Below are 14581 nucleotides of genomic sequence, written 5' to 3'. Positions count from 1 at the left end.
TTAGCCACACCAGATTCTGCCCCGTCTCAAGATTAAGCCAAAACCAGTGACTCACTTGGGCGCATCCATTGCCTTTCGAGACAAAAGGAGCCATACATTAAGATTAAGTCAGCTCGAGTCTACTTACATTAAGAATTTCATTCATTGTTTCTTACGCTTCGAACGTTCCCTCAGAAATGAAGATGTTTACTTCCTGGAGCAGGACATTGTAAGGGATGGCTGTTCGAACTCTGGAATATCGTGATGACAGTTCGACTATGCAGCTATATATTATTCAGCAGAACTTGCTTGCTCTACGCAAATGCTCCTTCGTCCCTAGCACTATTAGAGCATGGAATGGGTTGCCTGAGTCAGCCAGGAAAACCAGTGACTTGTCAGAATTTAAGTAATTGATTGATGCATGTATTAGATTGACCTAGGAACACGCGTTGGACGTAATCATCTTCTTTTTTAGGAGTAACGTCACTATTTTATAATAGGTTATAAGATAAGATAGTGGGAAAGTGGTCGAGAGGCCAAGTGCGCTTGAACTTGGCTTGACTACCTAGAAGGGGGCCCGAGGTTCGACACCCGACTCGGGCAGAGTTGTGTTTACTGAGCGCCTAAAGGCAGCACGGAAAACCAACTCCTAGATACCCCCTCCCCCCCACCGGTCCACAAATGAGATTGGACCAAAAGCGCTCTGAGCATGCTATAAGCATGAAAGTATGAAAGTAGCTATATAAAAGCTATAATAATAATAATAATAATAATAAAAAAGATAAACATTATTGAAGCATTTCATTTCATACTCGCTAACACATCCTCAATACATCTATAAACCTAGAGACCTACGCATCTACACATTTATAGATCTGCACACCTACACATCTCACATGCGTGTACAATGTCATTTTATTTTACTTTTATTTGGCAGACGACTGCTGCCAGGCACGTTTACAGCATTTCAAACTGATGGGGTTCTCACCAAGTGGCCAGATTGTTTTTACTTTTTATGATGGACTGAGTGAAGCCCAAGTCAAGTATCCAGTCATCTTCGTATCTCCCATGAAAGCTTTATATCAGCTGACTGTCACAGCGCAAAGAAAAACGACATTTTCAGCCATTTTAAACTTTTGTGAGCTTGAGGCTTTTGGAGGTAAAGTTAAAATTCATGAGCGCTTCGGTTTCCTAGAAGACAACTGATAGTTGTTTTTTAAAAAATGCATTTTTTAGAAATCCATTCCAACTTTATGTTCAAATACTATAAGTGAACTAAAAATTCCTATTTAATTTGTTTTTGTAGAAGTAAACAGAAAAGAAAGTATGGGTATCGAGCCCACGGCATTCGTGTTATTAACGCGATGCTCTATCAACTTGGCCAACAAGGCATGCTGATATGTGCGAGATTTTAGCTTGAGATCAATGGATCAATTTTTTACTTGATTGTTGTTGTTGTTGATTAGTACTTGTGACTTCGGACTATGAAGAAAGCATGAGCTAATGGTAGAAGTTTAAAAATCTTTTTTATTATATTTGTGTGTGTGTTTAGGAGAACCTGGTGTGTAAGCCCCTCCCCCACAAAATGCAGATAGTTAAATTTTATTGGGCAGTGTTGAAAGAAAGGGAAACGAGTTTTTTTTTTTTTAAACTATATGTGTGTATGTGTGTGTGTGTGTGTGTGTGTGTGTTTAATATTGCGTGTATGAAACCTTTTTCTTTTTTTGAATTCGAACTTTTTTTTCATTCTGAAGAACAAAAATTGTATGTGGTACTGAAAACAAAAGGAATGAGGAAATCGTACCTTCGCGAAAATTGTAATAAATAGATTTGGTTTATGATAGAGAAGGCGGGGTTAAATTGGAACATCAACAATCCACAATAAGCAGAATCAGTATCTATAAGAGACCAATATTCCAAAACAACGATATAGAAATGTTTAACTCATCTGTCTTTTCCATAAACTTTTTTTAAATTTTCAAAACATTATATTTTATCGTGATTTCTAGCCGTTTTGCAATTTCTAACCATAATATATTTTGTATAAATATTATATTACATAAATTTACATATATATGGAATATATGTAGGTATAGGTAAAAATTAATTACCACAAAAATATTTGAAGGAAATAACACACTTATACACTCATACAATAGATCTTCCTAAAGGGGACACCCATTAATAATATAAAGAAGGAGCCAGTGTTGTTAATAGAGATTACTACTGTTATAAAAAAATGATTACTACTTTAATTTATCAACATATTTAATCCCTATAAGTAACGCGCGCAAAGTCCTCCTCCTCATTCCCATTCCCACTATAAGGAGACAATTTTCTACAGACTTCCATTTTAGCAACTTTGTACAATGTTGTTCCATACCCTCTACTCCAGTAAGTAGCCTTAAGACTCATTACGTCATTTTTACGACCAAGTTCAAGTTCAACATCTACCCGCGACTAATCCTCTCCTTTTAGTGGGAGTGCGTGGAGGGGGGGAGGGCTAAAGGGAATTACGTGCGTTACTTCGAGGTTTAAACAAGACCAATATCGTTGTTATCGCTATAACAGTAGGTCTCACGCTTTTTGCATGTTAATAAACTAATAATAGTATTTATTTTATAATCTATATAATAGTAATTATATCCAAATATATTTAGCTCTTTTTTATATTTATTTAAAATAAACAGCGGTGCTTAGAAGAGCTATTCTGTGATTGCAAGTGTGTATTTAAAATTTCTATATCAATTTGGGGGGGGGGGGGGGGAATTCATGGCTTAAAACTTAAAACTACTAATTCTGTTGATAGCAGAGGAAAATCTGTAGAGTTCTTACTATAAGTATTATCGTGACAATTCTTAATTAAACAATAAATCAGGCTACCTTACACAGGTGACTACCTCAAAAGAAATGAGACTTATGAACTTTATGTGCCGATCATCAACATCAACATTTTTACCGCCCCTTCCCTTTCAGAAGTACGCCCCCCCCCCCTTTCCCTTTTCCACGAGCATATCTTAAGGGTTAAAGTAGTTGGGCAGAGGGCGATTATATTGATCACCAACACTCCCCGATATAAAATAAATATTTTATTGTATTATTATTTAATCTAACGTATTTACATTAGTAACTAAATATTTACACAACTTGAGTAATTATCAATGTCAAAAACTCATCCGTCAACCTGAGGTGTTGGTGATTGAGGTGAAGCAATGAGCGAATAATCGTTTCTACCTCCATTCCCCTGAATCTTGTGATGTCTATATTATATAATGATTCTTAATCTGGAATCATGTGTCCCACACATTCTCATGATTGTCATTTTTTTTCATTTTTGTTCAGCTTTTAATTTGTATCATGAGAATATAGTTGGAATCGTTATCTCTGCAATTTTTTACAACGTCACCGATAGCCAACAGCCTAAGGATAAAATATACTTTAAACTCTTTAATTATATTCAAAATGAAGGTTGCTATTAAAGCGGTTCTCAACCTTTTAAGCTCGGCGACCCCTTTTTACAATCCCCACTGCCGCGACCCGCCCCACACACACACACAGACCCAGCAATAGAAGAATGGACAAACACAATCAATTTTTTTCGATGGTCTTATGCGACCCCTGGCAAATCGTCAATCGACCCCCAAGGGGGTCGCGACCCACAGGCTAAGAACCCCTGTATTAAAGAGTGCCTAATTTTCCACCTTGTCAAAAAGTGCCTAATTTTCCGGGTGTCTAAATTTCCAGGTGCCTTAATATCCGGTGTCTAAATTTCCAGATGCCTTAATATCCGGTGGATAAATTTCCAGGTGCCTTAATATCCGGTGGATAAATTTCCAGGTGCCTTAATATCCGGTGGATAAATTTCCAGGTGCCTTAATATCCGGTGGATAAATTTCCAGGTGCCTTAATATCCGGTGGATAAATTTCCAGGTGCCTTAATATCCGGTGGATACATTTCCAGATGCCTTAATATCCGGTGGATAAATTTCCAGGTGCCTTAATATCCGGTGGATAAATTTCCAGATGCCTTAATATCCGGTGGATAAATTTCCAGATGCCTTAATATCCGGTGGATACATTTCCAGATGCCTTAATATCCGGTGGATAAATTTCCAGGTGCCTTAATATCCGGTGGATACATTTCCAGATGCCTTAATATCCGGTGGATAAATTTCCAGGTGCCTTAATATCCGGTGTCTAAATTTCCAGGTGCCTTAATATCCGGTGGATAAATTTCCAGGTGCCTTAATATCCGGTGGATAAATTTCCAGGTGCCTTAATATCCGGTGGATAAATTTCCAGGTGCCTTAATATCCGGTGGATAAATTTCCAGGTGCCTTAATATCCGGTGGATAAATTTCCAGGTGCCTTAATATCCTGTGGATAAATTTCCAGGTGCCTTAATATCCGGTGGATAAATTTCCAGATACCCCGTCTGATATTTAAAGCTATGCGACCCAGACTATAACTTTCTAAGTTTATGTTACCTAGCAGGACAGTTGAATGAATATTTTTTTTTCCTTTACTTAAATTAATTTTGTTACCATACAGTTGTTGCTTGCTCGGCAATCCGTTCTATCCTTGTAAAGATCTTGAAATTTCTTTCGTATATTTTAGATTGGGAGTGTCCATTCGGTAAGTATGGTCTGGACTGTGACAAGAACTGCAACTGTGCCGACAAAACCAAAACATGTGTTGTGAGTACTGGGACTTGCCCCTCTGGCTGCAGCGCCGGATACCAAGGTGAAGGTTGCATGGAAGGTAAAAAGCTTATCATTATGTATCATTATGTAAACGGAGCAATACTAGTTTTCTTTCTTAACCTTTAAATTAGATTTCAATTATTAGAAATGGCATAATTTTGTTAAGAGATGGCCATATAGTCAGGTCATCACATCTTCTTGACTCCTTGACATCAAATGTCATCACATTACATTGACACATTGAGACCCAACATCGTCATATTTTCTTGACGCCTTGAAATCAAACATCATCACATCTTCTCGACACCTTAAGCTCAAACATCATCACATCTTATTGAAACCAAACATCACCACATCTTCCCGACACTTTGAGGCCAAACATTATCAAATCTTTTTGACACCTTGAGATCAAACATCACATTTTTTAACACCTTGAGATCAAACATCATCACATTTTTTAACACCTTAAGATCAAACATCATCACATTTTGACACCTTGAGCTCAAACATCATCCCATTTTGACACCTTGAGCTCAAACGTCATCATGTTTTTGACACCTTGAGATCAAGCATCATCACATCTTCTTGACACTAAACATCATCAAATTTTTTTTACACCTTGTGAACAAACATCATCACATTTCCTGGACACCATGAGATTAAATATCATCACATTTGTCTTCAACCATGAGATTAAACATCTTCACACTGTCTTACACCTTGGCTCTAAGCAACATGACATCATTTTGCCACACAAACGAACACAAAGGATACTTGTTCACTCTATAAAATGGTACATTAATGAAGCCTTACCCTACAAACTGACTTTATATAGCACTCTTACTTAATATTCGGACTGGAAGACAAGCCTTAGTCTTATTATTTTTTTAAAACTCTCTCAAACTGTCAAGTTACGATTGGACACACAATTAATGAAATGAAAAATGGAGAAAAAAAAAATTATGAAAAAAAAAAAATACACGAGATTATGATTTCGTAATCATTTATTCAAAGAGTCTACATTCCATCCATCCATCCCAGTGGCGCTACAGCTCATGGAGGTCTCTGGCCTGGCTCAGTACATCCCTCCTTTCAGATCTCTCCTGAGCCTTTCGTCTCCACGCTAGTCTAGATGACTATATTTATTCTTGCACGCGTAGCTGAAGATTCAAGCCCTGGGAATGAGTAACTCATTCTATCTTACTACCAAACAAGGAAGTAAAAACACAACTATAACATAACAACATACATCTAAAAGATATTTAAATTTCACTCTGCACAAAAAATATTAAAAAAAAATAAACTTAACTTGTCAACAGTTATTTTTAATTTTATAGTGAACACCGGATTCACCTAGAGTTTACATATTGAATACATCAAAAGCTTGCATATTATTGCTTGCAAAAGTTTGCATATTATAGCTTAGAAAAGCTTGCATATTATAGCTTTCACATGCTTGCATATTATAGCTTTCAGAAGCTTGCATATTATAGCTTTCAAAAGCTTGCATATTATAGCTTTCAAAAGCTTGCATATTATAGCTTGTAAAAGCTTGCATATTATAGCTTGTGCAAGCTTGCATATTATAGCTTGTGCGAGCTTGCATATTATAGCTTGTGCAAGCTTGCATATTATAGCTTGTGAAAGCTTGCATATTATAGCTTGTGAAAGCTTGCATATTATAGCTTGCAAAAGCTTGCATATTATAGTGTTTTTACGCCCTGAATAAAAATCTCCAAGTGACGCTAAAGTTTGTTTTTTTCACCCTCGTTCCACGCTTCTATTGACAGTGTGCGAGCACGGCACATGGGGAGAAGGCTGCTCTAAACTTTGTGACGACAGATGTGCCAATCAATCTTGTGACAGTGTGACAGGTCAATGCCAAAATGGATGCAGAGATGGATACACTCTTCCTAATTGTACTGAAGGTAAACTTCTTGATTTTTAATTTAATGTAAATAGTAAACCTGTTAATTAATCAATAAGAAGATGGTGACAAGATGTTAGGTGTGGAGATTCATTCATCTGACCTTTAAGCTTGTCAACTCGGAGATTTCAGTTGACTGGTGAGGAGTTGGGGACCGCGGTGGCTGAGTGGTTAAGCACTTGGCTTCGGAACCTGGAACCGAGACTGGGATTTTGAATTTCGGGATTTTTAGCCTACCCCCCCCCCCCCCCCGAGTCTACCCAACTCTAATGGGTATCTGACTTAAGTTAGGGAAAGTAAAGGAGGTTGGTAGTTGTACCGGTCCTGCTCGTTAACCGTTGGCCAAAAGAAACAGATGACCTTAACATCATCTGCCCTATAAATCTCAAGGTCTGAAAATAGGAACTTGGTCAGGAGTTACTTTTATATACATAGTATCCTGAAGACTAATTTGAGGCTACTTGTCCAAAATGCATTAGTGTTGGGTTACTTTAAAGTAGTTTTCATAATGTCAAAATGCTAATTTAAAAAAATCATCTTAAATCTCATTGGGGACAAAATTAGTTCATTACTTTCATGGTGGACTAATTTTTTAATTGAAATTTTAAATTATTGAAGAAAAGTGTTGAAATTAATATAGTTTTAAGGATGAGTCAGGGCCGGCCTTAAATAATTGGCGGACCTAGGCGAAATATTTAGTCCTTATCACGACCTGGGGATTGTGGTTTTTGGTGTGACGTTACGCCCACCGATATCCCATATTTCGTCTGTGTACGTAAAAAGGCTTTTTATGGGCCGTTACTATAACACTTGCTCTGTAGAGCAAATAGTTGTAGGTACACTATTGACAGATAAACAAATGTTGAACTGTAAAGAAAGAGAAATATTTAATGACTTGATTATCCTGAAATACTAGACTGAAAAAAAAATAAAAAGGCATATTATATTTTTAAAAAATGGGAGCTGTTACATCACTCGATTGCCTTTGTGGCTTTATTGCCTTTTGAATGATTGGGACTTGGCTTAGAGTTTCTTGTGGTCCAGTTTTTTTTTTTTTTGCCGGTTGAGACGAGACCAGTGTAGATGCTGGATGATAAAGTTTCGTATGGTCCAGTCGTTTGCCGGTCCAGGGCAGTATAGATGCTAGATGGTCCCACTGCGTTGTCAGTCCAATTACCTCAGCGTAAATCAGCTAGAAATGCAGCAGGTATTGCGAAGGCTTGTGCTGGCGCCAGGTGCTGGGTCAAGTTGGACCAGGCAGGCTGGGTGGCGTCTGCTACAGTTGCAGAGCCTGGTTATAAATAAAAAGCCAGGCATGCCGGGAAGAAGAATTGCACAAAGACAAAGTATCCGATGTTTAAGGGAAGATGTTGCTGAAGCAGAGAAGGGATCTCTAATTTCTTCGACCTAACTACTTTATAAAGGGCTGCTACGGCGACGCAATAAAACTGACCATCCGAGGAGAGAGTCTTTTGATGTAAAAAAAAAAAAAAAGATGAATTAAGAATAAATAGGGATTAGTGGTGTAGTCACACTGAACGTGCAAATGTTAATCTTCAGACAAAGTCGAGTAGTCTGTCGAGTAAGACAAAGGATGCACAGGAAATCAAATGTGTTTTGTCGTTTTACACAGCTAGAAATAAAGAGAGAAATCATGCGTGTAGGTCAGTGAGGGCCGAATGTTTTTGTTCAGCAGACGTTCTGTCACAGTTCAAAGGTTACGACGTTGCAGGTCAGTGTCCAGACCTTGTGATTGTCAAAAGAGTTGAGCGGAAGGCTCTTCGAACTCTAGGCGTGTGAGCCTGCTTGAACAAACCGTTCTGCCTGGAAGAGGTCCAAGTCAATGTCTATGAAAAACATTGCTATTTCCGATGTATCTGGCACACCGGGCGCATGGACTAGAAGACATGGTCGAAGGCCGAGCACACCGGGAACCCCCGCCAATTTCCTATGTTGTTCCAAGCTAACCGTGCAGGACTCGCCATTAGTGTAACGGTTCTTTGAGGAACGGCGCATGGATTATCGACAGGGACGTGGAAGCTCTCTTTCAACTCCGCACCGTGCAACGGGAAAGCTCTCGCATTCCCTTGTACACTCCCACAGGAGTTTTGTTTTGCTATTCATTTAGCCTAATGACTTTCTCAAGTAATCGTTTCCACCCGAGTGCCACGTTGAGGCAGAATAGCGTACCCGGGAGTGTCCAATCCTACAATGGAGGTAGATCTGACTCGAGTTCAAACTCAGACTCAAGCAACTTTAAAAACACAAATTTGATACGATAGCGCGGAATACCCCCCCCCCCAAACCCGTCCCAAATCCGGTCTACAAAAGTGATTGGACCATAAGACATAACTCACTGAACAAGCTATCAGCGTGAAACATTTAAAATATTTCCACTCGTACAAACATATTATTGTTAGTCCAGATCTACTAAAAATTAATTGCATGACTGATTCAAAATATTGATACAATTTCAATCAGTATAAGCTTAATTTAATAAAATAAATATTTTGAATATTTTACTTGTGTATGGAATTTATTATTGAGTTACTTGGTTACAGTGTGCAGTCATGGTTACTGGGGAAATAACTGTTCTAATTTGTGTCGTGACAAGTGTTTAACAGAGTTGTGTGACCCTGTCACAGGTCTGTGTTATTTAGATGAAGGTAAGTAAAACAGCCATTCAAATTAAAAAAATTTGGTTGTAGGTTAAAAATAAGTAGAGCATATTCAAAGCATCGTTTTACACAGATCTATGCCAACTTGTGCCGAAATCAGAAGCAGTATATATTCGTATATTTATTTTTTAATTTATAAAATACCGCTGTAAAAAAAAAAATATTGAAAAATGAACATTATTAATATATCAAATGGTTGGTTGTTTGACATGTTTTGGATGTTCCTTCTGAGTTGTAGATAATCTACTTCCTAGTCCAAACCTCCCGCAGGACGACAGGAAGTGGCAGCGGGCCAGGTTTTGAACTCGGAACCATCAAGACAACCGAACGACAGTCCAGCGCGCATACTGCACGACCAAGCAGGCCATCCCTATTACATATTGAATAGAGACGAAATGAAGCTACCAAAGTTTTGGTTTGAGCATCCCCCCCCCCAAAAAAAAAAATAATTTGTGTATGTTTACATCTATAATATAAAGCAAAGAGTAAGGCGTATGTATGTAAAGTCCCGAACAAAAATCATAACTGATCAATCTTGATAAAATTTGGCATGTTGCTTAGATCCTGGCGGAGACTGTAGTGTATGTTTAATCTCCCTCCGGTGGGCCCCCTAAAAATAGACTAACGACGCGATTTCTGAATCCCGGTACTCAGGAAAAGCTTGGAGGAGCTTACAACTCAACCCCAGACCTTCTTACTGGACAGAGAGCCTGCTGCCTCTTATCTTATCTTATATAATACAGACGTTACTTCAAAAAAGAAGATGATTACGTCCTACGCGTCATGCATTTAGTCATGCATATTAACCAATGACTTACATTGTGCCAAGTCACTGGTTTTCCTGGCTAGCTGAGCCTCTACAGTACTATCTCAAGAAACATTTTTTTGTCTAGTATATAAAACCCTTACTATCTAGGAAACACTTTTTCTCATTAAAAATAAAACACTAAACGGAACTGCTTTCAGAAAAATTCATGAAGTAATTTTGAATTCCAAAGACATTGTTAAAGAAAACTGTGTTATATTTTGGTAAGTTTTATTTCATTCATTAGATCCTTTAAACTCTTCCCAGGATGCAACTGTTGGAACTTACAGCTTCTCTTGCTAAGGGGACACGAACGAATTCATTTTTTTAAAATTTTTTTTGCTTGTTTGTTTGGGGGTACTTAACTAATAAAAGTTTGAGAAACACTGTGTTACAGACACAAAATAGAGCAGTGAGATCCATAACAAACGAATATTCACATTTGATTGGAACAGACACAAAATAGAGCAGTAAGATTCATAACAAACGAATATTCACATTTGACTAGAGTAACACCTTTAGTAAAATCACTAAATTTAGAAAGCCTTCAGGACAGAAGGCTCAAAAGTAAAGTAGCAATCATACATAAAACACTGAACCATAATCTTCAAATACAAAAACAAAATTTAATAAAATACTCTGAAAGACACAAAGATAAAGGCACATTCCTCATCCCATATGCTAGGACAAGTTTGAACAAATACTCCTTCTTCCCTAGTGCTATTAGAGCATGGAATGGGTTGCCTGAGCTAGCCAGGAAAACCAGTGACTTGGCTGAATTTAAGTCATTGGTTAATATGCATGACTAAATGCATGACGCGTAGGGCGTAATCATCTTCTTTTTGAAGTAACATAAGATAAGATAAGATTAACCTTCTTTCTGTAAAGCGCGAAGATTGGTGCAACATAAAAAAGGGGGAAATGAGGAAGTATTTCTCTGCGTTGAAGTCATTAAAGTAGAAGTCTACATTTTTGTGACCTTATCACATCTAGATAGTTTTTAAAGAGCATTTAATTAAAACATTAGTTACATGTGTTTGAATATGTGTGTTTGTAATACATATGTTTGAGATATGTGTGTTTGTAACACATGATAACATATATCATAACTTATATATAGATATATAGCTCCTCTTTGTGGTCGAAGTTGAGCAAATTTCTCATTTCCTATGGACTCGAAGATGGCTGTAAAGTCCAATCCTCGCTTTAAACAGCCGGCCGCATACGTGGCATGGCTGAGTTAAGTCAGCTTTTTGTTGGTTCGGCGCTCTTTCGCCCTGGCCACTCTTCTTGCTTCAAATCTTGAGACTCAGAGACTCACAGCTTCACGCAATGAGGAGCGATCGAAAGCTAGTGTTTCCCAGCCGTGAATGTCGATATTGAATTCCATGAAGGAGCTCTTGAGAGTGTCTTTGTAGCGCTTGTATCGGCCTCCCTGGGAGCGCTTTCCTGCACCACTTATACATGTGAATTAACAAATAAACATCATTTATATTTTTATAGGATACTATATGGCACGAGATTCATTGTTGATTAATTCACATGTATAAGTTATGATATTCATTGTTGATTAATTCACATGTATAAGTTATGATATTCATTGTTGATTAATTCACATGTATAAGTTATGATATGTAGATACGTTCTATAAATAGGCTTGTGTATTGCAAGTATTATATTATTTGTCTTGTAATACGTGTATTCACATTACTAGTAATGATATCTCTCTCTCTCTTTCTCTTTATAGAGGCCAAGTGCGCTTGAACTTGGCTTGTCTTGGCTACCTAGAAGGGGGCTCGAGGTTCGACACCCGACTAGGGCAGAGTTGTGTTTACTGAGCGCCTAAAGGCAGCACGGAAAACCAATTCCTAGACACCTCCTCCCCCCCCCCCCTCACTGGTCCACAAATGAGATTGGACCAAAGCGCTCTGAGCATGCTATTAGCATGAAAGTAGCGCTATATAAAAGCTATAATAATAATATATATATATATATATATCAGTTGACCATTGTTTTTTTTTTCAGAGTCAAGGTCTGTCAAAAAGAACTCAACAGATACCTGCCCATTATCTCTGGGCGCCTTGTCTATCTTTGGATTGATCTTAGCATTTATTTTCACAATCCAAAGTGTAATTATTTTAGCACTCTGCTGTGAACGAAGGCAAAAGAGCTCGGGTTACTCCATGTTTTCTCATATGGAAGACAGCTTTAAACTGACTCAGTATTCTCCTAGAGTGTCCGGACATCAAACAATTTAGAAAACATTTAAATATAATGCGGTGACCTCTTGGATTCTATGCTTTTGGGAACAAACAAAGCAAAATCAAGCCTAGCATAATTATATAGCGTCGGTGCAATCATCTTATTTTCAAACAGCTCAAGTGTCTTGATGACTCACACTTCAAGTTAAGAACAACATTGTAAATGGTCGTCATTTGCTTGTTGTCCCCTCCGGGGGGGATTGAATCCCACCAACCAGCTTCCTCGAGGCGTCTTGGTTCAGGGCGAGTCTCCCCGACTGTTTCCATGTGTTGCTTGACATCTAGGCAACCTTTAAACAGTTCCACATGTGCTGCAACGATCCGTGATTTTGAAAATAAAACACTGATTGAAACAGCGATGATGTTCTCATTTCAATGAAATGCCTTGAGTTAAAGTTTTGAAACTCCTCTGCAGAGAATGAACGACGTTCATCAGCCAAACTGAAGTCAACTCTGCAGTTCTCTCTATCTGCAGCATCAAAGATCCGACCATATTTGAAATAAGAGTGAAAAAAAAAGCTAAATGTGGCATTCATACTCTCCCGTCTTGACTACTGCATTGCCGTGCACAAGATTCAGCGACTACTCTCTTGCGTACACTCCATTGGCTTCCTATGAATGCAAGAATCGACTATAAGGACTTTGTCATAAGTGCGTCCACATTGAACAACTGCCCTTGTACCTCATTGAACTGGTCACTCCGTATGTCTCAGGGAGCCCTGCGTTCCATAGTCTCAACACATCTTCTCGTGCCACGTCTCTTCTTCACGGGCTTTGTTAGTGGATGTACCAAAGGTTAGGAACTTGCTTTGGTCTCAGACAACATGCTTCACTACATTCAAGAAGAACTTTAAAAACCTATCCAATTTTTTAAATATTACTTTGTAATTTTAACTCTGGTATTTGTATTTGTTTTTATTCATAGCGCCTTCAACTTACATTATGTTTGTTAATTTTGCTATTTATAGATCCCTCACCATTGTTCTCTCCTACCCGTAATATTAAAAATCAAAAGACTGTTTAGATGTAACTGGCTCTATTAATGGACAGTTCCACTCTACACGTGCTGAAGCTTATTGCCAAGAATATTTCCAAAGTGAAAAAAAAAAGAGAAGGGTGTTGATCGTGGAAGAGGATGTGTGTGGCTAGAGATTGGGGAGGGGGGAGAGTGGTAGAGACATGAAAGGACCAATCGATTTCCTTTTTCCCCCTTTCGGTATCAGTTTTTTTTTAAACAAATTCGTTGCCATGGTAACGAATAGAAAATGTGGGTCACAATTTGACTGAAAAAAAAAAGGGAGGTGGGGGGAGGGGGGCTGGACTCGAATGAAGGGAAAAGAAATTTAATGTATTTTTCTCCTTGTGCTGTTATAATGGAGTTAATGATAAATAAACAATTAAGTGTTTATGTTGAATTTATAACGTGGGGTTAATGTAGCGTCTGTTGGGAAGAACTCACGGAAGGAATGGATGAACAAACTCCAACTAAGTTAAACGAGTTAAAGAAAAGATCAGAAAGTTTGATCACAAATCAATGATGGCATCAAACCAGAGTTCAACCGTTAAAAGTAAATGGGGTCCATAGAAACAGATAAAAAGGAAACGCTGGCTTGTAGTTAGTCACGAAACAGTACACAACCATAATTTACAAAAACTATCACTTTGATTTCTTCTGTACTCTACAATCCATCCCAGTGCCACTAGAGCCCATGGAGGACATTGGCCTACTTCAACACATCCTTCTATTCAGATCTATCCTGATCTTTTTTTTTTGTCTACATGCCCAAACTTGTAGTTGTAGATCTGCCTCTACATCATGAAGCCACCGTATTTGTGTTCTGCCTTTGGGGAGCCTGCCTTACAATATTTGCTCCTCTGTTCTCTGACATTCTTCCAAGGTGACACCTAAAAGAAGTCTGTTCTTTCCGTTACTGTAGAGGGGTCCTCATATGACTTTACAAAACCATAGTTTATAAAAATCTTTACTTTGCTTATAACTCTCAAAATAGATAAAAACAATATTTTTTTTTTCTCCTTCTGTATTCCACCACAAAGCTATAATGTCATTATAATGTCACTATAATGTCAGGGACACCCTCAAAGCTTCTCTGAAGGCGTTCAGCATAGACCCTGGCACCTGGGAGACAGAGGCACACGACAGAGCATCATGGCGTCACGCTGTGAAAACTGGCGCACGGGTTGCTGAGGGAAAAAGAACAACGCAGGCA

At 38.2% G+C, this 14581-nt stretch overlaps 1 protein-coding gene across 2 annotated transcripts in view; it reads left to right on the top strand.

Annotated features, from left to right (window-relative positions):
- The window catches only part of LOC106058648 (uncharacterized), a 28872-nt gene extending 15113 nt beyond the window's left edge, over positions 1 to 13759 (top strand). Inside the window, exons 7-11 of one of the 2 annotated variants that reach the window (XM_056017514.1) lie at positions 917 to 1138; positions 4597 to 4740; positions 6473 to 6610; positions 9171 to 9275; positions 12118 to 13759. In XM_056017514.1, the coding sequence (XP_055873489.1) occupies positions 917 to 1138; positions 4597 to 4740; positions 6473 to 6610; positions 9171 to 9275; positions 12118 to 12350 (842 nt within the window). In that variant the 3' untranslated portion in view covers positions 12351 to 13759. The remainder of the gene's footprint in view (positions 1 to 916; positions 1139 to 4596; positions 4741 to 6472; positions 6611 to 9170; positions 9276 to 12117) is intronic. The other variant, XM_056017515.1, reaches the window with a different exon arrangement.
- The last annotated feature ends 822 nt before the right edge of the window (positions 13760 to 14581 follow it).

This window comes from Biomphalaria glabrata, chromosome 18, assembly GCF_947242115.1.
Source record: "Biomphalaria glabrata chromosome 18, xgBioGlab47.1, whole genome shotgun sequence".
Classification (NCBI taxonomy): Eukaryota; Metazoa; Mollusca; class Gastropoda; family Planorbidae; genus Biomphalaria; species Biomphalaria glabrata.
This window is presented reverse-complemented; position numbering and strand designations above follow the sequence as displayed.